Source organism: Scyliorhinus canicula, chromosome 6, assembly GCF_902713615.1.
Source record: "Scyliorhinus canicula chromosome 6, sScyCan1.1, whole genome shotgun sequence".
In the NCBI taxonomy this organism is placed as follows: domain Eukaryota; kingdom Metazoa; phylum Chordata; class Chondrichthyes; order Carcharhiniformes; family Scyliorhinidae; genus Scyliorhinus; species Scyliorhinus canicula.
The window spans coordinates 27329367-27353940 of record NC_052151.1 but is presented as its reverse complement, the minus strand read 5'-3'; the positions used below and the strand labels follow the sequence as shown (position 1 = coordinate 27353940).

Below are 24574 nucleotides of genomic sequence, written 5' to 3'. Positions count from 1 at the left end.
GTGCAGCAGGGTACATGCGCAGCTTCCCTCTTTATTGGGGATTATGCGCAGTCACCCCATTTGTATAAGATACATTTATGATGAGCTATATACCTTCGTTCAGTAAGTTATAATTGACATATTTACTGGAGTAGACTGCAAACTAGTGTAACTGGTGGTTAAAAAGCTCCCAACACATAAAATAGACATTTTATTGCTCTGTCTGAACAGAAATAAGAACATTCCAAAGTATTTGTAGCACAAAACAGGCCATTCAGCCCATCTGGTCCATGTTGCTGTTTCTATTGCACGAGAGCCTTCTTCATCCCCTCGTCATCTAACCCCGTAAATAGATCCTATTCCCTTCTCCCACATGTGCTTCTGCCTCTATGCTACATGTCTCAGCTACTTCCTGTGGTCATGAGTTGCCCATTTTCACCACTCTCGGTAAGAAGTTTCTCTTAAATTACCTAATTCATTTATGGCCCCGGGTTCACCCAAACGTGGAAACATCATGTAAAAAAATTCAATATAGTCCTGGATGACCATAGGCTCCTTTCCCCTTTGAGGGGGAGCGCTCACTGGTGGTGATTTAACCTGAGGATCACCACACCTCAGGCAAGGGGCAAGGTTCAGAAGACAGGGCCTTCATAAATAACCTCAGCCAGTCCGGGAATTGAACCTGCGTTGCAGGCCTTGCTCTGCATCGTAGAATCCCTTCAGTGCAGAAAGAGGTCATTTAGTCCCCTGAAAGAGCATCCTACTTTAACCCAATCCCCCACTCTATCCCCCATTACCCCACCTAGGGGAAATGTAGCATGGCAAATCCACCTAACCTTCACATCTTTGGACTGTGGGAGGGAACCGGAGCACCCGGAGGAAACCCACGCACACACGGGGAGAAAGTGCAGACTCCGCACAGACAGTTACCTGAGGTCGGATTCGAACCCGGGTCTCTGGCGCTGTGAGGGAGCAGTGCTGCATCATCAACCAGCTGCTAAGTGAGATAAACCTTACAAAACACTTTCATAAGTGACTGGGGTGGGTTTAAACTAAAAAGACGGGGATGGGAACCGATGCAAGGAGTCAGAGGAGAGGGAAATCAAGGACAAAAACAAAAGAAAGAAAGAGGAATACAAAAAGTGATAGGCAGAGAAACCAACACCAGACTCAAACAGAGCCACAGTGAAAAATATTGGGAGTGGGACAAGTAATGTTAAAAAAACAAGCCTAAAGGCTTGGTGCCTTAACGCACGGAACATTCGCAATAACGCAGATGAACTAATCGCGCAAATGGATGTAAACGGGTATGATAATATCGGAATTATGGAGACCTGGCTGCAGGGTGACCGGGGATGGGAACTGAATTTCCCAAGGGTATTCAGTATTTAGGAAAGACAGACAAAAAGGAAAAAGCGATGGCATTTCATTGCTGTTTAAAGAGAATTAACACAATAGTGAGGAAGGATATTAGCTCTGACAAGGCGGAATCTGTGTGGGTAGAGCTGAGAAAAACCAATGGGCAAAAATCATTAGTGGGCATTGAATATAGACTCCCCCAAGCTGGAGTGGTGATGTTGAGAATGGCATTAAACAGGAAATTAAAGACACATGCGATGGTTTTCTGGACAAATACATTGAGGAACCAACTAGAGAACAGGCTATCCTAGACTGGATGCTGCCCAATGAGAACGGAATCATTGGCAATCTAATTGTGTGAGACCCCTTATAATAATAATAATAATAATAATAATCTTTCTTGTCACAAGTAGGCTTACATTAACATTGCAATGAAGTTAATGTGAAAAGCCCCTATTCACCACATTCTGGCGCCTGTTCGGGTACACTGAGGGAGAATTCAGAATGCCCAAATGACCTAACAGCACGACTTTCGGGACTTGTGGGAGGAAACTGGAGCATCCAGAGGAAACTCAAGCAGAACGTGCAGACTCTGCACAGTCAGTTACCCAAGCCGGAATCGAACCAGGGACTTTGGTGCTGTGAAGCAACAGTGCTAACCACTGTGCTACCCTGCTGCCTATTGGGGATGAGTGACCAGAATATGGTAGAAGGTTTCATCAAGATGGAGAGTGATGTAGTTGATTCTGAGACTAGGGTCCTGAATCTTAAAGGAAACTTTGATGATATGATGCGCCAGTAGGCTATGATCGATTGGGAGATGTTAATTAAAGGGATGACTGTGGATAGGCAATGGAAAACATTCAAGGAGCACATGGGGGAACAACAGCAATTGTTTATTCCTGTCTGGAACAAAAGTAACATTGGGAAAGGTGGCCAATCAATGATTTACGAGGGAAATTAGAGATAGTATCCAATCCAAGGAAGACGCAAACAATTTGGCCAAGAAAAACAACAGGTCTGAGGATTGAGAGCAGTTTAGAATTCAGCAAAGGAAGACCAAGGGATTGATTAAGAAGGGGGGAAATAGAGTACGAGAGTAAGCTGCATGCGAACATAAAAAACTGACTGTGAAAGTTTCCATAGGTATGTGAAGAGAAAAAGATTGATGAAGACAAATGTCCCTTATAGTCAGCACAGTAAGAAGTCTTACAACACCAGGTTAAAGTCCAACAGGTTTGTTTCAAACACGAGCTTTCGGAGCACGGCTCCTTCTTCACCTGAAGAAGGAGCCGTGCTCCGAAAGCTCGTGTTTGAAACAAACCTGTTGAACTTTAACCTGGTGTTGTAAGACTTCTTACTGTGCTCACCCCAGTCCAACGCCGGCATCTCCACATCATGGCCTTATAGTCAGAAACAGGGGAATGTATTATAGTGGACAAAGAAATGGCTGAGCAACTAAATACATGCTTTGGTTCTGTCTTCACAAATGGGGAATCAAATAAGATACCAGAAATGTTGGGAACGCAGGGTTTATTGATGGAGGAAGAGAAGGAGATCAATATTACTAGAGATCTAGCGTTGGGGAAATTGTTGAGATTGCAGGCCGATAAGTCACCAGGGCCTGATAATCTACATCCCAGAGTACTTAAGGAAGTGGCCCTACAAATAGTGGATGCATTGGTGGTCCTCTCCCAGGATTCTATAGACTCTGGAACAGCTCCAACAGATTGGAGGGTAGCTAGTGTAACTCCCCTATTTAAAAAGGAAGGTAGAGAGGAAAAAGGGAATTATAGACCAGTAAGCCTGACGCCGGTAGTAGGGAAATTTCTAGAATCCATTATCAAAGATTTTATAGCAGAGCACTTAGAAAACAGTGGCTGGATCAGACAGAGTGAGCATGGATTTATGAAGGGGAATTCATGCTTGACAGATCTATTGGAATTCTTCGTGGATGTAACTAATAGAGTTAATAAGGGGGAGCCAGTGGATGTGGCTTATTTGGACTTTCAGAACGCCTTTGACAAAGCCCCTCATAAGAGATTAGTGTGTAAAATTAAAGCACATGGGATTAAGGGTTGAGTATTGAGTATTAAGTATTGAGATGGATGGAAAACTGGTTGGCAGACAGGAAATGAAGAATAGGAATTAACAGGTCTTTTTTCAATTGGCAAGCGGTGACTAGTGGGGATCGATGTTGGGATTCCAGTTATTCACAATACATATTAAAGATTTAAATGAGGGAATGAAATGTAACGGGTGGTATTCTCTCAGCCCAGGCTGGGACGGAGAATCGCTGGTACGGCCGCGAATCACGTGACGCCACCCCAACGCCAGTCCGCCGGATCGGAGCCATTGACGCTGGTGCGGTCAGCGTAGCGCCGGTCAGGTGCCGCTCTACAGGGGACCCCCCCCCGGCGATAAGCATGCAGGTGCAGCAGGCAGTAAAGAAGGCAAATGATCTCCTGGTCTTCATTACGAGAGGATTTGAGTACAGAAGCAGAGATGTCATGCTGCAATTATACAGGGCCTTGGTGAGGCAGTTTTGGTCTCCTGATCAGAGGAAGGATGTTCTTGCTCTCAAGGGAATGCAGCAAAGGTTTACCAGACTGATTCCTGGGATGGCAGGACGGACATATGAGGAGAGACTGAGTCGAGTAAGAATGTATTCGCTGGAGTTCAGAAGAATGAACGGGGATCTCATATAAACCTATAAAATTCAAACAGGACTCGACAAGGTAGATATAAGAAGGTTGTTTCCAATTTTGGGGGTGTCCAGAACCAACGCTTATAATCCGAGGCTATGGGATAGATCATTTAGGACAGACATAGAAATTCATAGAATTTACAGTGCAGAAGGACGCCATTCGGCCCATCGAGTCTGCACCGGCCCTTGGTAAGAGCACCCTACCCAAGTCCACACCTCCACCCTATCCTCGTAGCCCCACCCAACCTTTCTGGACACTAAGGGCGATTTAGTATGGCCAATCCACCTAACCTGCACATCTTTGAACTGTGGGAGGAAACCGTTGCACCTGGAGGAAACCCACGCAGACACGGGGAGAACGTGAAGACTCCGCACAGACAGTGACCCAAGCCGGGAATCGAACCTGGTACCCGGGAGCTCTGAAGCAACTGTGCTAACTACTGTGCTACCGTGCTACCATATTGATCTGTACAGGCTATTATCCACTCCGTAGATGAGGAGGAGAATGGTGAGCCTGTGGAATTTGTTATCGCAGGAAGTAATTGAGGCCAAAACATGTTTTCAAGTAGCAGTTAGATACAGCACTTAGGGCGAAGGGGATCAAGCGTAGAGAGGGGTGGGGGGAAGGAGGAATTAGACTATTGAGTTGAATGATCAGCCATGATCATAATGAATGGCGCAGCAAGCTCGAGGAGCTGAATGCCCTCCTCCTGCCCCTATTTTCTCTGTTTCTATAATCTTAAAGAACTCTATCAAGTCACCCTCTCAATTTCCCCTTTTCTCAAGATAAGACCCCTAGCCTGTTACAATCTTTCCCAATTGGATGCTTTTTTGCATCTTCTCCAGTGTCTCAATATCCTTTTCATAATATGGAGACAAGAACAGTTCACAGTACTTCATCCATGGCCCAAGTAATGTCCAACACATGCTGAACATAAGTCCTCTGGCTTTTTGGATGTGGATTTGTTTATTGTCACGTGTATCGAGGTACAGTGAAAAGTATTTTTCTGCGAGCAGCTCAACAGATCATTTAGTACATGAAAAGAAAAGATAGTCCATAATTCAATTCTATCCCTCTTGCAGTGCTTGCCAATGAGCTCTGAGCTGCCGTGGCACCCAATTTTATCGCGTGCCACATATTGATCTGCACAGGCCATTATTCACTACCCGAAATGAGAGAAATAACAAATGTTTTCTCATGCCCTTCTGGAGAAAACATTCTGCCTTAATCACCATCGGCGTGATCTCGGTGACCTGTAGCTGAGCAAGAGTAGTGAAATTTGGATGGTCATCTTTGAGCTGGGGATCTCACTGGGGCGTAACCTAATTCACAGTTGTTGGAGGGACTGGTTGTAATGAGATGCTCTGTTAGTGATGTGCTGGAACGTTACAGTTAAGGAGGTAGCAGTTACCATATTGTTCCACAGGCCAATGGCCATCTCGGCTTGTCCTCGTTCGCTTAAATGGAAACAATCGACTGAAAAGAAGCTCAGGTCTGGCTGGCCAGTCTGGAAAAAGAGAAGAGCAGACTAATAAATTATATTGTTAAAAACAAAATCATTTGTTTTTACTGAACTGAAGATATGTGGTGTACCTTAGCCACACATAACTGGATGATTGCGATTTTATCCCAACTGCACAAGCAACCGGCAAGCTCACTAACATTAATTCACAAGTGACAGAAACAATTACTGGTGGGAAGAGACTTATCTAAATAGATATAAATAGCTCACTTGTACTCCAACATTGTATATTGACTATAAAAAAAAGAGAAAATGCTGGATAAACTCAACAGGTCTGGTGAGAGAGAAACAGAATGAGCATTTTGGGTCGAAATGACCCTTCTACAGATGCTATTTCTCTCCACTGATGCTGCCAGACCCACTGAGTATACTCCGCATTTTCTGTTGTTATTTCAAATTTCTAGCATTTTGCTCTTATTTTTTGTTATACAAAGTCAAGTCTCCGTAGTCCCAGATGATCGTAGGCTTCTTTCCCCTTTGAGGGAGGGGGGGGGAGCTGACTGGTGGTGATTTAACCTGAGGGTCACCACACCTCAGGCAAGGGGCAAGGGGCAAGGTTGAGAAGGCGGGGCCTTCATGAATAACCTCAGTTATGGGGTTTGAACCCACACAGTTGGCCTTGCTTTGCATAATGAACCAGCGGTCCACCCAACTGAGCTAAATGGGCCTTGCTAGTGCATGAATTTCAAACATCAAACAACACATAGGCTTGTCTTTGGACTCAGTTCACAAGGGAGGAGGAGTTCAGAATTCTGTATAAAAAGGAATTGGATAGTAGCTTTAAGACGATCCATGCCAGTATCTCTCTTTTCTTTTCCTTCCCCAGAAACACAGCAATCATACCCTTTCTGATTCCTTTGCCTCAAGCCGAATAGTAATTGCCTGCAAGGACAGGATCAGGCGTATCTGTGTCCTCACTTAAAATTCTGGCCCTTCCAGCTGACAGCTAGCTGCAGAATCTACAACAGGAGACCTCGAGGAAGAGACCCAGATACTTTGGAGCCCCATCCTGAACATTATCAGGCAATCTTGGACCGAACCATTAGAAAACATTTGAGAAATGTACAGTGACCAATTTGTTGCGGGCAGGAAAACGTAGGCAAAATGACTGAAAAAGAAAGCGGTTCTCTTCCACAGACAAATTTATACCAACTCTCTTGCACAGTGTGAAGAAGCCATTAGCAATGAACACCTGAGATCGTTCCAGTTCATTGTGTGAAGTTGGAGGAATGCTTGCATTTCAATAGAGCCTGGCATGACACTGGGAAGCCCCAATGTGCTTGACAGCCAATTAGGGCGGCACGATAGCACAATGGTTAGCACTGTCACTTCACAGCTCCTGGGTCCAAGATTTGATTCCCGGCTTGGGTCACTGTGCAGAGTCTGCACGTTCTCCCCGTGTTTGTGTGGGTTTCCTCCGGGAGCTCCGGTTTCCTCCCACAGTTCACAGACGTGCAGGTTAGGTGGATTGGCTACGCTAAATTCCCTTAGTGTCCAAAGGGATTGGGTGGGGTTGCTGGGTTATGGATATGGGGCGGATTGTGGGCTTAAGTGGGGTGCTCTTTCCAAGGGCCCGTCCAGACTCGATGGGCCGAATGGCCTCCTTCTGCACTGTAAATTGTATGTCTATGTACTTTTGAAGAGGAGACACTCTGTAACCTGGAAAGGTTTTACACAGGAATGTTGAGCAGAATGTAAGACCTGCACCTGAGAAATATTATGACAATAAACAAAATTCAGACCTCCGTCACTGGGTGTCAAAATGAAACCAATAATATTAAACTTACCTTATTTCGTGGAATAATTGTGTTTGAAAAGTAGGGTTGCAACACAATTGTGAAATCCTCATTTGTGTCATATTTTCCACTGTAAACCAATGCAGACAATTTGGTCTGAATAAAGAAAACAAATGGGAGTTTACATCACGTAGCAATGAAACTGTGCTTTTGTGATCTCTTTAGTAAAATGATTGAAAGGTTACTCAATCAAGTTGTTTCAAGCTCAATCCAGATATCATCTCACCAGTCTCCAGCAGTGATGGTCGAATCAACTGAGCACTAATCCCTTTCTTTAATTTTTACAAGTCAAGTAAATATTTTCCTCCATCTGTGATGCCCTCTTGCAACCACAGTTCCCTGGTCAGTGATGTGTTTGCAGCTAATATTTACAAATCCCTGGGGGCAGCAGTTTGTGCCTCTTATGGTCAAGCAACAATGTGCAGTTTGAGACATCTTAAGACTGGCAAAGAAGTGCGGGCTCGCGAATCATGTCCACGTGTTTTGGGCTTGTCCGAAGTTTGGGGATTTCTGGCAGGTGTTTGACGACATTATGTCGGAGGTTTTGAAAGTAAGGGTGGTCCCAAGTCCAGAGGTGGCAATTTTTTGTGTGTCAGAAGACCCAGGAGTTCAGGGGGCGATAGAGGCCGATTTCTTGGCCTCTGCCTCCCTGGTAGCCCGGAGACAGATTTTTACTAGAATGGAGGGACTCAGAGACCCCTGAAGTCGGGGGTATGGGTAAGTGACCTGGCGGGGTTTCTCAGGCTGGGGAAAATTAAACTTGTCCTTAGGAGCTCCGAGGATGGGTTTGCTTGGAAGTGGCAGCCGTTTATCAACTTCTTTGGGAAAAATTAAGCTGTCAGCAGGAGAGGGGGGAGAGTTAAAAAAGGGAGGCAGGGGGAGTCGGACAAGGTGGGGGTGGGTTGGTGGGGAATTTTTGTCAGGGTGTTGGTTGGCTGGTTTGAGGGAGTGTTGTTGTCCATTGTGTTAAAATTTTTAATATAAATGCCTCAATAAAATATTTTCCAAAAAGAAAAAGATTGAAATAAGGACATGAAATGAGGGCTTATGATAAAATTCTAAAGTAAATGACAATTAGATCAAAATGTGGAGATGCCGGCGTTGGACTGGGGTGGGCACAGTAACCTGAGGAAGGAGCAGTGCTCCAAAAGCTAGTGATTCGAAACAAATCTATGGAATTTAACCTGGTGTTGTAAGACTTCTTACTGAATCAAATTAAAGAGCAAGGAATTATATCGCAGCAAATGTATTAATATTCACCTTGCAAACCTGCTAAGCTTGATAAAAATAATGTTTCATTAAGGAGGAATTTACTCTATTAGTTTAAACATTAACAACGTTCTGCACGTACCTGATAGTCTTTGTTAATTCTCATAATCTCACGTAGCTCAGGAGAGTTTTCTCTTGGGTTTAGAAAGCAAGGACACATGGTTCTGTGTAAAATGATGATACAAAAACAAATATTAATGCTTTCCATAAAAGAGCTGAACCACAATGTTGGTGGAAGAATGAGGGAAGTTTTCAATCTGTATCTACTGGGAGGAGCAATGCATATCAAAATTATGATGTGAAGATGCCGGCGTTGGACTGGGGTGAGCCCAGTAAGAAGTCTGACAACACCAGGTTAAAGTCCAACATGTTTGCTTCAAACACTAGCTTTCGGAGCACTGCTCCTTCCTCAGGTCAATCAAAATCTGGCATCAAAATTATGGGCAGGATTCTCCGATCCCTCAGTTGTGCCTTTCTCGGTGGTACGCCGTTTGTTGGTGGTGGGAATGTCTCTATCCGCCACTTATCAATGGGATTTCCCAATGAAGCCACCGCACGCCACCAGGAAACCCAGAACAGAGAGCCCAGGACATGATTCCTAACCCTTTAAATGATCACAAATCTCCACCTTGCTGCATGGAATGATGGCCAATCTCAATGAAGTGCCGTGATTGTTGATATTGGCTTAAATGATATTGTTTTGTGTTTAAACAAAGGAGATTACAAGGGGATGAGAGAAGAATTAGCTAAGGTAGACTGGGAGCTAAGACTTTATGGTGGAACAGTTGAGGAACAGTTGAGAACCTTCCAAGCGATTTTTCACAGTGCTCAGCAAAGGTTTATACCAACAAAAAGGAAGGACGGAAGAAAGAGGGAAAATCGACCGTGGATATCTAAGGAAATAAGGGAGAGTATCAAATTGAAGGAAAAAGCATATAAAGTGGCAAAGATTGCTGGAAGATTAGAGGACTGGGAAATCTTTAGGGGGCAACAGAAAGCTACTAAAAAAGCTATAAAGAAGAGTAAGATAGAGTATGAGAGTAAACTTGCTCAGAATATAAAAACAGACAGTAAAAGTTTTTACAAATATATAAGACAAAAAAGAGTGGCTAAGGTAAATATTGGTCCTTTAGAGGATGAGAAGGGAGTTTTAATAATGGGAAATGAGGAAATGGCTGAGGAACTAAACAGGTTTTTTGGGTCGGTCTTCACAGTGGAAGACACAAATAACATGCCAGCGACTGATAGAAATGAGGCTATGACAGGTGAGGACCTTGAGACGATTGTTATCACTAAGGAGGGAGTGATGGGCAAGCTAATGGGGCTAAAGGTAGACAAGTCTCCTGGCCCTGATGGAATGCATCCCAGAGTGCTAAAAGAGATGGCTAGGGAAATTGCAGATGCACTAGTGATAATTTACCGAAATTCACTAGACTCTGGGGTGGTCCCGGTGGATTGGAAATTAGCAAACGTGACGCCACTGTTTAAAAAAGGAGGTAGGCAGAAAGCAGGAAATTATAGGCCAGTGAGTTTAACTTCGGTAATAGGGAAGATGCTGGAATCTATCATCAAGGAAGAAATTGCGAGGCATCTGGATAGAAATTGTCCCATTGGGCAGACGCAGCATGGGTTCGTTAAAGGCAGGTCATGCCTAACTAATTTAGTGGAATTTTTTGAGGACATTACCAGTGCAGTAGATAACGGGGAGCCGATGGATGTGGTATATCTGGATTTCCAGAAAGCCTTTGACAAGGTGCCACACAAAAGGTTGCTGCATAAGATAAAGATGCATGGCATTAAGGGTAAAGTAGTAGCATGGATAGAGGATTGGTTAACTAATAGAAAGCAAAGAGTTGGGATAAATGGGTGTTTCTCTGGTTGGCAATCAGTAGCTAGTGGTGTCCCTCAGGGATCCGTGTTGGGCCCACAATTGTTCACAATTTACATTGATGATTTGGAGTTGGGGACCAAGGGCAATGTGTCCAAGTTTGCAGATGACACTAAGATGAGTGGTAAAGCGGAAAGTGCAGAGGATACTGGAAGTCTGCAGAGGGATTTGGATAGGTTAAGTGAATGGGCTAGGGTCTGGCAGATGGAATACAATGTTGACAAATGTGAGGTTATCCATTTTGGTAGGAATAACAGCAAACGGGATTATTATTTAAACGATAAAATATTAAAGCATGCCGCTGTTCAGAGAGACTTGGGTGTGCTAGTGCATGAGTCACAGAAGGTTGCTTTACAAGTGCAACAGGTGATTAAGAAGGCAAATGGAATTTTGTCCTTCATTGCTAGAGGGATGGAGTTTAAGACTAGGGAGGTTATGTTGCAATTGTATAAAGTGTTAGTGCGGCCACACCTGGAGTATTGTGTTCAGTTTTGGTCTCCTTACTTGAGAAAGGACGTACTGGCGCCGGAGGGTATGCAGAGGAGATTCACTAGGTTAATCCCAGAGCTGAAGGGGTTGGATTATGAGGAGAGGTTGAGTAGACTGGGACTGTACTCGTTGGAATTTAGAAGGATGAGGGGGGATCTTATAGAAACATTTAAAATTATGAAGGGAATAGATAGGATAGATGCGGGCAGGTTGTTTCCACTGGCGGGTGACAGCAGAACTAGGGGGCATAGCCTCAAAATAAGGGGAAGTAGATTTAGGACTGAGTTTAGGAGGAACTTCTTCACCCAAAGGGTTGTGAATCTATGGAATTCCTTGCCCAGTGAAGCAGTTGAGGCTCCTTCATTACATGTTTTTAAGGTAAAGATAGATAGTTTTTTGAAGAATAAAGGGATTAAGGGTTATGGTGTTCGGGCCGGAAAGTGGAGCTGAGTCCACAAAAGATCAGCCATGATCTAATTGAATGGCAGAGCAGGCTCGAGGGGCCAGATGGCCTACTCCTGCTCCTAGTTCTTATGTTCTTATGTTCTTATGTTCTTAACCAATAGCTAATCTGAAAATGCGCACAGCATACACTAACCCAACTGAGCAGGCACAAAAACATGCTAACAATGTTGCAGAGAGCCGGGAACATGGGTCTGTGAAAGAATAATCAAGTCTGGTTCAGCTCTCCTAAATAGGGCAAGATGGCTTCTCTCGATCTTTGTTTCTCTCCAGCCCTCAGCTTATTGTTACCCTATCCTGTCTTATTTCACTCACGGCTGATGTTCTCTATCACTTTTGTGGTCTTCCCATGTTGTCCAACAACTCTCCCAATTTCTCCCCAACGTGTCTCTGCCTGCTGGTCCATTCCTTCCTGTATGCTGTCTCTGTTGCTTATGCTCCATACTATCTCATAGCTTGTCTCTCTCATTTCTGCAATCTATTTTAATGACTTAGACAAAGAGATAGGCAATGATGTATCGAAGTTTTCTGACAATATAAAGCTGAGTGGGAATGTAAGCTGTGAGGAGGACACAGAGGCTGCAAAAAGACATAGACAGGTTAAGTGAGTGGGCAACAAGGTGGCAGATGGAATGGAATGTGGGGAAGTGTGAGGTAAATCACTTCAGCAGTTAAAATAGAAAAGCAGAATATTTAAAATAATATTAATAATCTTTATTGTCACAAGTAGGCTTACATTCACACTGCAATGAAGTTACTGTGAAAAGTCCCTGGTTGCCACACCCCAGGGCCTGCTCGGGTACACAGACGGAGAATTCAGAATGTCTAAATTACCTAATAGCACATGTTTTGGGACTTGTAGAAGGAAAACAGAGCACCCGGAAGAAACCCATGCACACACAGGGAGAACGTGCAGACTCCACGCAAACAGTGACCCAAGCCGGCAATCGAACCTGGAGACCCTGGAGCTGTGAAGCAACAGTGCTAGCGACTGTGCTACCACACCACCCATAACGCGTGATACTTATAAACCTTGATATTCAGAAAGACTTGGATGTACCCCTACAACAAACACACAAAGCTAGCACACAGGTACAAGAAGCAAACAGGAAGATAAATGGCATGTTGGCCTTTATTGCAAAGGATTGGAGTATAAGAATAAAGAAGCCTGGCTACAATTGTACAGGGTTTTGTTGAGAGCCCACCGAGAACACTCTGTGCAGTTTTGCTCTCTGGATTTACGGAAGGACATACTTTGCATTGGAGGCAGTGCAGTCAATGTTGATTCAATGTTTCCTGGGATTAGAGAGTTGTCTTGTGATGGAGGGCTGAGTAAATTGGGCTTATACTCTCTGAAGTTCAGAAGAAGAAATGTGGGGTGGGATTCTCCGTTGCGGGTCCGCCTCGCTACCATTGCCAGCGAGGATGGAGGATTTGGCACTCAGCCAAATCGGCATGCACAATCCCACCGGCATGAAGGAACCGAGAATCAAAGTTGTGATCTCATTGAAACACTCAAGATTGTTAAGGGGTTTGTCAGGGTAAATACTGAGAGGCTGTTTCCACTGACTGAGGAATCTATAACATGCAGGATAAGTGGACGGTCATTTAGGACTGAGATGAGGAGAAATTTCTTCACTCAAAGGGCCATGAATCTTTGGAGTTCTCTAACCCAGAGGGTTGTAGATGCTCCATCATTGAATATATTGAAGGCTGGAACAGACAGATCTTAGGTGTCTCAGGGATACGGATTGCAGGTGGGAAAGTGAAGTTGAAGCCAAAGATCAACCCTGATTCTACTGTTTCATAGAATTTACAGTGCAGAAGGAAGTCATTCGGCCCATCGAGTCTGCACAAGCCCTTGGAAAGAGCACCTTATCTAAGCCCACATCTCCACCCTATCCCCGTAACCCAGTAACCCCACCTAACCTTTTTGGAACTTATGGGCAATTTAGCATGGCCAATCCACCGAACCTGTGGGAGGAAACTGGAGCAACCAGAGGAAACCCACGCAGACATGGGGAGAACAGTCACCCAAAGCCAAAATTGAACCCGGGACGCTGGAGCTGTGAAGCAGCAGTGCTAACCACTGTGCTACTATGCCGCCCATTGTGGTACCATGCCGCCCACTGTGTTGCCGTGCTGCCCACTGTGCTACCATGCTGCCCACTGTGCTACCGCGCCACCCATGAATTGTGGAGAGGCTTGATGGGCCCTGTGGTCTATACATTCTTATCTATCTCCTCTCCATTTCTCACTTTATTTCTTGCTTCTTCATCTCTTTCCAGCTTGCTCTTCACCTTTGCCTCTCTCGCACTCTCCACTTTCATTCTTACTGTTCTGCCTCTCCTTATCGTGTAGGGCAATATGAACCATAGAACATAGAACATAGAACATAGAACGATACAGCGCAGTACAGGCCCTTCGGCCCTCGATGTTGCACCGACATGGAAAAAAAGCTAAAGGCCATCTAACCTACACTATGCCCTTATCATCCATATGCTTATCCAACAAATTTTTAAATGCCCTCAATGTTGGCGAGTTCACTACTGTTGCAGGTAGGGCATTCCACGGCCTCACCACTCTTTGCGTAAAAAACCCACCTCTGACCTCTGTCCTATATCTATTACCCCTCAATTTAAGGCTATGTCCCCTCGTGCTAGCTACCTCCATCCGCGGGAGAAGGCTCTCGCTGTCCACCCTATCTAACCCTCTGATCATTTTGTATGCCTCTATTAAGTCACCTCTTAACCTTCTTCTCTCTAATGAAAACAACCTCAAGTCCATCAGCCTTTCCTCATAAGATTTTCCCTCCATACCAGGCAACATCCTGGTAAATCTCCTCTGCACCCGTTCCAAAGCTTCCACGTCCTTCCTATAATGAGGCGACCAGAACTGTACGCAATACTCCAAATGCGGCCGTACTAGAGTTTTGTACAACTGCAACATGACCTCATGGCTCCGGAACTCAATCCCTCTACCAATAAAGGCCAACACACCATAGGCCTTCTTCACAACCCTATCAACCTGGGTGGCAACTTTCAGGGATCTATGTACATGGACACCGAGATCCCTCTGCTCATCCACACTACCAAGAATTTTACCATTAGCCAAATATTCCGCATTCCTGTTATTCTTTCCAAAGTGAATCACCTCACACTTCTCCACATTAAACTCCATTTGCCACCTCTCAGCCCAGCTCTGCAGCTTATCTATGTCCCTCTGTAACCTGCAACATCCTTCCGCACTGTCTACAACTCCACCGACTTTAGTGTCGTCTGCAAATTTACTCACCCATCCTTCTGCGCCCTCCTCTAGGTCATTTATAAAAATGACAAACAGCAACGGACCCAGAACAGATCCTTGTGGTACGCCACTCGTAACTGAACTCCATTCTGAACATTTCCCATCAACTACCACTCTCTGTCTTCTTTCAACTAGCCAATTTCTGATCCACCATCAGCTGTGCGACTCCAAGATACAACATTGTGACAACTGCCAACAGACCACAGTATCACTAATGAACCCCCAGCCGTTTCTACTTTAATGTAAATTTGGTGTGTCTATATAAAGAAAATAAAATGGTGTGCAGTCTTAAAAGAATACATGCAAAGAATACATAGGGCAGCAGGGTAGCATGGTGGTTAGCATAAATGCTTCACAGCTCCAGGGTCCCAGGTTCGATTCCCGGCTGGGTCACTGTCTGTGTGGAGTCTGCACGTCCTCCCCCTGTGTGCGTGGGTTTCCTCCGGGTGCTCCGGTTTCCTCCCACAGTCCAAAGATGTGCGGGTTAGGTGGATTGGCCATGCTAAATTGCCCGTAGTGTCCTAATAAAAGTAAGGTTAAGGGGGGGGTTGTTGGGTTACGGGTATAGGGTGGATACGTGGGTTGAGTAGGGTGATCATGGCTCGGCACAACATTGAGGGCCGAAGGGCCTGTTCTGTGCTGTACTGTTCTATGTTCTATGTTCTATGTTCTACTGGCTGCTCAATGAATTCCTGCATTCTTGTTGTGTGGGCTGTTGTGTGGGTCATGAGCAATAACTACACAATGCCTTATTCTTATAGCAGTGCTTGAACAGTGCTCCTGATCAGGTTAATGAAAATGTTGCCACTTACTTCTGAAGCAATGCACAGATTGTATCGCCTTTTATTCTTCGAAGGCCACTCAACTCAAGTATTTGCACCATGTTTATAAAAGCTCTCGGCACCTGTTTGAACGAGCATTTAAATGGGGGGAAAAAGTTCAAGCGGACAAATGAAATGTTTTAAAACCCACAGAGCTTCTTACAGTGAACTGATTGCAGCTGCTTTTGACCCGGAAAATGAGATTGTCACATGACCTCAGCCAATGACCACCTTCATCAGCATTCTAAAGCTACAAAGGTTAACGTCATCATTGCAGTTAGTACAGGCTTAGTTAGAGGAGCAGCTTGCTGTAGTGTAATTCATTATGCATTGTCTCCTAGAACTCCTGTAGCCAGCGGTCAGTCTGACCAGTAGGTCTTTGGGGCGGCACACTGGTTAGCACTGCTGCCTCACAGTGTCAGAGACTCGGGTTACAGTACAGCCTTAGGTGACTGTGCGGAGTCTGCACGTTCTTCCAGTGTCTGTAGGTTTCCTTCGGGTGCTCTGGTTTCCTCCCACAGTCCAAATTTGTGCGGTTAGGTGGATTTGCCATGCTAAATTGCCCCTTAGTGTCCAAAGATGCACAGGTTAGGAGGGGTTACTGGGATATAGTGGGGAAGTAGACCTAGGTAGTGTGCTCTTCCAGAGGGTCGGTGGAGGCTCGATGGGCTGAATGGCCTCCTTCCACACTATAGGAATTCTATGGTCTTAGAGATGATAGCAGAGTGCTAAGTCACGGCAGCACGGTAGCATGGTGGTTAGCATAAATGCTTCACAGCTCCAGGGTCCCAGGTTCGGTTCCCGGCTGGGTCACTGTCTGTACGTCCTCCCCGTGTGTGCGTGGGTTTCCTCCGGGTGCTCCGGTTTCCTCCCACAGTCCAAAGGTGTGCGGGTTAGGTGGATTGGCCATGCTAAATTGCCCGTAGTGTCCTAAAAAAGTAAGGTTAGGGGGGGTTGTTGGGTTACGGGTATAGGGTGGATACATGGGTTTGAGTAGGGTGATCATTGCTCGGCACAACATCGAGGGCTGAAGGTCCTGTTCTATGTTCTATGTTCACCATGTCAGCATGGTCACTTCATAGTCCTCCTGCTTACTATAAATCAGTGATAAACAGCACAGGCAGCTCAATTCCTTGGGATGTACACATCAGAAATTACTTAAATACAATATAAAAGCAGAATTGCAGACATTGTCTCCCAGATAAACAACATTGTGATTTTAAAATTGTCATCCTTGCATTCAAATCTCTCCATGAACTCCCACCCCTCCATCTCCTCCAAACCCCCCACCCCGCTCCCTCTGTATCCTCTCCAGCCCATAACCCTCGGAGATATCTGTGTTTCTCTAATTCTAACCTCTTGTCTGATTTTAATTGCTCTGCCATTAGTGGCTGTGCCTTTGACTGCCTTCTGCTCTGCAATTCTCTCCCTACAGCTCTCCGCCTCTCTAACCAACTTTTCTCCTTTAAGGCGCTCCTTAGAAGCTACCGCTTCGACGAATCATTTGGACATCTGCCCTAAGAAGCCCTTTAAGTAGCCCGAGCATTTTATAATGCTCCCATGAAACACCATGGCCGGAATTTTCCGCTCCAGTTTTTCTCGGGCGGTTTTGGCAACGTGAGTGGAAAATCTTGTGAGAATTCCAATTCGTTAACGTAAACGTGTGATGGGATTTCCCCCTCCCCTTGGCAGTGACGTGGAGCATTGGGAAGACAGTTTCCATACATTGGCATATAATTACCAGGCTCCTACTCCTGAAAAGTCCCTCTTCCTGTGGGAAAATCTATTCATGGTGGTGTGAGGGCAGAGGCATGAAACCCGACTGATCTCCCACGGCGTGCACCTGGTGGACAGACCTCCCAGAGGAACTCAGGTGAGTACATCAGTCAGGGATCATGCCTGGGAACTGCCCTGGCACTGCCCAGAATGTGCCCTGGGGCAGTGTCAGAGGATAGCGCCATGGGGCAGTGCCAGTAAGCAGTTCCCAGGTAGTACCAGGAGGCAATGCCAGGCAGTGACTGGGTAATGCCAGGGATAAACACCCAGGTACTGCCAGGGGGGTAGTGCCAGGGGGTGGGTCGTGCCAGAGAGCAGAGCCCAGGCAATGCTGGGTGGGTAGTGTGGGGTGGGGGAACTGTTTTGCACTTGGGCAGCCTTTAAAAGAGGTACACTGATCTTCGAGAAACAATGTTGCTGGCTGGGCAGACTCAATCAGAGCACCCGCACCACCCCCCCCTCCACCACTCCCCCCCCCCCCCCCCCCAACCCTTGCAGCGTCATGTTGTGGGACCTGCATCTTCAGGTTTTTGAGTAAGTCCTGAACAATATGATGGAGAAATCAGTCGCTGCTGATGGTGGCTTCAACGCCGCTTTTCTTGTCCGCTATCGCCCTTTGCTTTTTTCCGGATACATTTTGCCCCTTGAATTGTTTCATGGGGTTAAAGGTGCGATATAAAAACTGGCTATTGCTGTAAATACCTGGGGTGCACTGAATTGAACCAAGTCGATTTGTTTTGCACTATGTGTACTGCCTCATTTTATTGTTTTGGAATGCAGTTATACACACTTTATAAATAACGGGTTGAGGGGAAAGCAAGTGCTCAAGAAGAAATTGTAAAACCAAAGTACATTAACAGAGAGTAAACAATGTTCATTCCTGCCGGGATCTGGGAGTGATCAATCTGGATTTAAAAAGGGGAAAAAAAACCTTCTCTGGTACCGAACAAGATCAAATGAAATGCAGGGAAAGTTGGCCTTTGTTTGTGGAGATCTGGCATGTCGGTAAATAGTAAAGTCACCATAGCCCCAAATGACCACAGGCTGCTTTTCCTTTTGAGGGGAGAGCTGACTGGTGATGGTTTAACCTCAGGGGGGATTGAGGGGCAAGGTTGAGAAGGCAAGGCCTCCATGAATAACCTCAGCCAGTACGGGAATTGAACCCACACTGCTGGATCCGCTCTGCATCACGAACCAGCCGTATAGCCAATTGAACTAAACCCGGTATGTATGCCGAATGTAACACCTCATGTATAGTAATTGAAAAAATATGTGTGTCTTTCAAATGATCTTTATACGCTTTATTTTAGATAATCTGTAGCCAGTAACACTTGGCGATGTTATCAAAATATTTTTTCACTGCCATTAGAAATGACTGAAGACATGCAGAGTCAGCTTCACAGTAATATCTCTGTGCAATATCTCTGTATGGTGTGAGAATCAGGGAGGAATCTTACCGTATTAATTCAAAGTGTCAGGCTTCGACTGAAAACCGGTGTGCAGCTCTCCAGCTTTTCAGACCAGTTTTCTCTCCTTGAGCCTCCCTGAAGGAAATACATGCGTGGGCGTAGTTTTCATAATCAGTTGGGCGGGACAGGACTTGATAGAACCAGCACCGAGCTCCACAGAGAGCAGGGCGTCTTCTTTAAAGGATACCTCGATTAGAACTAAACATCAACGGGCCCTTCTCCCAACAATTATCGGGATCACTCTTGCCCACTCCGAACAATTAGCGGATGATCTTCCGTCCCCCCCATACTGCACAGTCGTCAGGATCTCTCACCCCCCCCCCCCCCCCCCACCCCCCAAACTGTGCAAGTCTTGCTGGGGCTTTCCTCCCCCCACAAGCCCCATTGCCCACTTACCCCCCCCCCCCCGCCCCGTGCTTGCAAGTGCTCCCCTCAATAGCCTCAGTGCTCTCTCCCTCCCCAGCCACAAATAACAGGAAACCTGCCACATGCAGTACCCCAGTGGCCCCACCCCTGGCACAGGTCATCAGTGTCAGCCTGGCAGTGCCAACCTGTGCCAGAGGGCAGTTCCAGGGGGCAGTGCCCGGCATGACCCTCTTCCCCCGAGGGCTATACTAACCTCTGCACCCACAGAGGGATCCTCTTGAGTGATTCGCGTTTTTAAAAAGCTGTTGTAAATCCTGCTGACGTCACGTCACGTTGGCGAGGTTTGAATATTCAGTGAGGGGGGTGGGATTAATGTGGCGGGAGTGCCTGGCTAATCATATTCACATTTATTTAAAATAAGGTTCGTGCCCTTTGTGGGCATTAACCTTATGATGTCACTGGTGAGGGGCCAGGAAAATCCAGAAGCCCGATTCCTCCAGAGAGAACGCGCTTCCCGATTCGCTCCAGATTTTCCACCCGCATCGCCATTCTTATCACGTGTTCTATCTGGACCAACCGCCTGTATCCTTCTATACCCCATCTGTTCACGTGCAAATCCAGATAAGTCTTAAAGGTCGCTAACGTATCTACCTCAACCACCTCACTTGGCAGTGCATTCCAGGCCACCACCACCCTCTGTGTAAAACCCTGCCCCCGCACATCTCCACTGAACCTTTCCCCTCCTCACCTTGAACTTGTGCCCCCTTGTAATTGTCATTTCCGCCCTGGGAAAAAGCCTCCATCTATACCCCTAATAATTTTCTACACTTCTATCAGGTTGCCCCTCAGCCTCCGTCTCTCTATGTGGCTGAACCAACATTCCAGATAAGCCTCAGTGCTCTCTCCCTCCCCAACCACAAATAACAGTGCAATTGTAACATACTTTTCGAGCTTTTATTCTCTATATCCTGTCCTATGAAGGCAAGCATGCCATATGCTTTCTTTACCACCCTGTGCTGCCACTTTTAAGGATCTGTGGACCTGCATGCCCATTTCCCTGTGTCTCTATGCTTCTGATGGTTCTGCCATTTATTTTACAGCTCCCACCTGAATTGGATCTACCAAAATGATTAGAAGATAGAAAAAAACTATCAGACACAGAGACAAATCAATCCATTTCTTCACATAGGAGCCTCCCACAGACCAGCAAATCTCACTCCAATAGTTACCTCTTTGTGCAGAATATCCAGTGCCTCCTCAATATGCTTCACGTAATTATCTGCAGAATATGTTTCCTGTCAGAGATGAAAGGAAGAATAACTACCTTCCTGTTACAGAGATGAGAATAAATCTGGACGTGGAAATCAAGCTGACACAAAAGCTTTTGTCACATTTGACTGAAAGCTGATTAGTTCTTTGAAAGTGTAAACAGCTTGAACAAGTTTGCTTAGCTTTTAGTTGCTATTCTTCAAGGAAAGGGCAGGCAGTGTCCTCTATGTACACTATCAGTGTGGGAAGCTCTAGACTGGAGATTACTGAAGGTGAAAAATTTCACATTAAAAAACCTGCCAGCTCCAGCTGTGACCTGAAATCCTATCCCTGCAGCTCTGTCACCAAAAGCTAAGCTTCGAGCTGCATGGACACTAATTTCTGGCAGATATCACGCTTCCAAGTTATAGGAAGAACGGATTTGGATTTATATAGTGCTGCTCACATTCTTCGGACATCCCAATGCATCGCACAGCTAATTAATTACTTTTGAAGTGTGGTCCCTATTGTACTGTATGGTGAATTTGGCAGGTGATTGATGCCCAGCTAGGTCCCACAAGCACAAATACGATTAGTGTCCGGATAATTTCCTTTTAATAAAAGCAAGATACCGTGGATGCTGCAGATCTGAAATAAAAACAGAAAGGTTTGGAAAAACTCAGCAAGTCTGGCAGCACCTGTGGGGAGAGAAATAGGGTTAACGTTTGGAGTCCACGATGACTCTTCTTCCGAAGAAGAGTAGAATCATAGAATCACTTCAGTGGAGAAGGAGGCCATTCAGCCCATCGAGTCTGCACCGCCCCTCTGAGTACCCAACCTAGGCCCCCTCCCCCGCCCTATCCCTGTAACCTCGCGTATTGATCATGGCCAATCCACCTAATCTGTGTATCTCTGGACACTAAGGAGTGCATTCCATTTGACTTCTTTACAACCTTATCTACCAGTACTACTACCTGTTGGGACTTGTGCACTTGCACGCCAAGATCTCTCACTTCATCTACTCCTTCTGTATTCCCGCTTATTGTGTTCTCCCTTTTACTGTTTGACCTCCCTGAATAAATTACCGTTTCCGAGTTGAACTCCACCCACCACTGTACTGTCCACTCCACCAACCTATCTACATCATCCTCTGCACTATCCACGACACGGCCACTACTTTTTATGTCATCTGTAAATTTCTCAATCATGCCTCCCACATTCAAGTCCAAATCGTTAACATATAAAACAAACAGGGGGTCCCAACACAGAGCCCTGTGGAACACCACTTGAAACAGCTTGCTTTTCATTCGCTTGGGCAACCATCGATCATTACCCTTTGTTTCCATTTACTCAGCCAACTTTAGATCCAATTTGCCACATTACCATGTATTCTTTTTCTGACCAGTCTGCCATGTGGGACCTTGTCAAATGCCTTACTAAAATCCATGTACACAACATCCACTGCGCTACCCTCATCAATCCTCCTTGTCACTCCCTCAAAGAATTCAATCAAATTTGTGAAGCATGTAGAAATGTAGCTTTTTGGCTAACTATGATCAAGGCATGATGGGATACTTGGCCATAATTATGGTGCACTCAGAAGACTGCTAACACGACAAGAATAGTAGTCTTCACGACTCCGAGGCTCCCCTTTCCTGTGTTTTGTAGTGTCACTTCCTTATCGATATCCATCTGTTTCCACACATTGTCACACACACATAGGCATGTATTGACACATTATCGATACAGCTTGAGTGCATCTTGGCATTGTAAGGAGTTACAATTTGAAGTTAAATAAGGTCTTCTAGGATGCTAAGCTGAGTAAGGGTTTTTTTTAATGCACCAAAATTTAAAGTCATGTGGCATTTGTTCACTCCAGTATATAAAGATCCTAGGAGGACTGTTGTACTTTGGATTCTCGCCCAAACCCTTGTTTAGGTGCGGTTTCTCCTTGCTGCAAGTAAAATTAATGGTTGATGTTAACCTGTATTTTGTTGTCTGGGTCTTAGTCGGATTTTCGGCCGCTCTGTCTGAATACGAAAATCCCATTGCAAGTCAGCCTCAGTGGTTACAGACTATATCCTAGACTTCACTTGACTGACCCAGGTTACCATCAATCCAAAAACGTAAGTCTTTCGGTGGCTAGAATTTTCTGTCTCATGGGTAGTTTTAGGTGTTAAATGAAACTGAATAAGAGTCAAAGTGGGAATAAGAATCCGTACCTTAGCCATACAGTATTCACAGATATCATTGGCTCCGATGAAAAGGGTGATAACTTTCCAGTCCAGCTTGAAGTTGATTTCCTAAAAGAGAAAAAAGATACAGTTTTTATTGAAGTGGTCATACAATTGTGTTCCCTCTTTTTTCAAAAGTCATGGATCCTGAGCGATGCAACCCAGCCTGATTTCAGTAACTTTGCTACAGGGGTGGCACAGTGCTTAGCACCACATCCTCCCAGCACCAAGGGGCCGGTTTAGACAGTGGGCTAAATAGCTGGCTTGCAATGCAGAACAATGCAAGCAGCGCAGGTTCAATTCCCGTACCGGCCTCCCCGCACAGGCGCTGGAATGTGGCGACTAGGGGCTTTTCACAGTAACTTCATTAAAGCCTACTTGTGACAATAAGCGATTGTCATATCAAGGACCTGGGTTCAATTCCGGCCTCGGGTGACTGTGCGGAGTCTGCACGTTCTCCCCGTGTCTGCATGGGTTTCCTCCGGGTGCTCCGATTTCCTCCCACAGTCCAAAGATGTGCAGATTAGGTGGAGTGTTAAATTGCCCCTCAGTGGGTTTACAGGGCTACGGCAGGGGAGTGGTCCTAAGTAAGGTGTTCTTACTGAGGGTCGGTGCAGGCTCGCTGGGCCGGGTGGCTTCCTTCTGCAATGTAGGGATCCAATGATTTGTGTGGAGAAGGCAGGAAGATCAAGGTGGGAATTTTCGAACCTGGCAGATCCGTCTCCTTAAAAAGACACCCCCCCCCCCCCCCCCCATCCCACCAAATGTTTCTTCCATGAAGGCAGAGGTGGAGGGAAAGGGGGCAAGGGGAGGGAAGTTGGCACATTACCTTCAGAGGCAGTTCAGAGGTGTCCGCAGAGAAGGGCGAGTGCCAAGACAGACTGGCTAGATAGCCAACCTCAGTTCTCTGGGACTTCGGTCCAGCTAGGAGCATATAAGGCCCTCTAGCCCTCACCCACAATTCATCAGGTGGTCTGTCCAGGCAACTTGAGGGCCAGTGCTTGTCTGGTGGAGACAAGGCCACATGGACAAGACTGGTTCAAATGTACCTGTCAAAATATTCCCAAATTCACACAATGGTTCACGGCGCCTCGAAGAGCCAAGAGCCCGTAAAAAGCTGGCTGGACTCCACCAAAACTGCGACGGGCTATATAAGAGCTCCCCCCCCCCCCACAATGGAACCGGCCAGGTTGGGAGTGCAGGCTGCCAGGTAGGGCAAGCCCCACCCTTATCCTACACCAGCGAAAATTCTCAGAAACAGGAATGGGGACTGGAATCTTGGAATTGGGTCCCGCCTTGCATTTAAAAAAACTATATTTTCTATTCTCCTCCTTTTTCACAGTTTCTCCCAAATTTACACCCACCAACAATAAACAATAATCATAACGAATATAATGTCAATCCCCATATCAATAACAACGATCCAATCCTCCCACCAAACACCAGACATTAGCCCGCATGTCAACATGAACAAATGACAAAAAGGAATCAGGGATCACCCATAGTCACCATTAACACAGACAGTCCCTCTCCCCCCAACCTTCCCAGCCTCCAACCCCCTTAATGTTCGATGTGATCCAATTCTCGAAAGTGCATAATGAATAACGCCCATGAATTGTAGAACGCCCTCCATCCTTCCCCTCAGTTCAAATTTGACTGTTTCAAGCATTAAGAATTCCAACAGGTCCCCCTGCCATGCCAGGGCACAGGGTGGAGAGGTCGATCTCCACTCCTCTCCACCCTAACAGGATCCGTCTTCGGGCGATCAACGAGGCGAAGGCTACAGCATCTGCCTGTGCTCCTGTTTCCAACCCCGGCTAGTCCGACACCCCGAATATGGCCTCCTGAGGGCCTGGGTCCAGTTTCACGTGCACCACTTGAG

At 45.9% G+C, this 24574-nt stretch overlaps 1 protein-coding gene across 2 annotated transcripts in view; it reads right to left on the bottom strand.

Annotated features, from left to right (window-relative positions):
* plb1 (phospholipase B1) overlaps positions 1-24574 on the bottom strand; it is a 94559-nt gene that overhangs the window by 4833 nt on the left and 65152 nt on the right. The window contains exons 22-27 of one of the 2 annotated variants that reach the window (XM_038799067.1): positions 22681-22761; positions 20440-20505; positions 15591-15682; positions 8716-8797; positions 7356-7460; positions 5458-5553 (exon numbers count right to left, since the gene is read on the bottom strand). In XM_038799067.1, the coding sequence (XP_038654995.1) occupies positions 5458-5553; positions 7356-7460; positions 8716-8797; positions 15591-15682; positions 20440-20505; positions 22681-22761 (522 nt within the window). Of the gene's footprint in view, positions 1-5457; positions 5554-7355; positions 7461-8715; positions 8798-15590; positions 15683-20439; positions 20506-22680; positions 22762-24574 lie in introns of those variants that run through there. The other variant, XR_005460907.1, reaches the window with a different exon arrangement.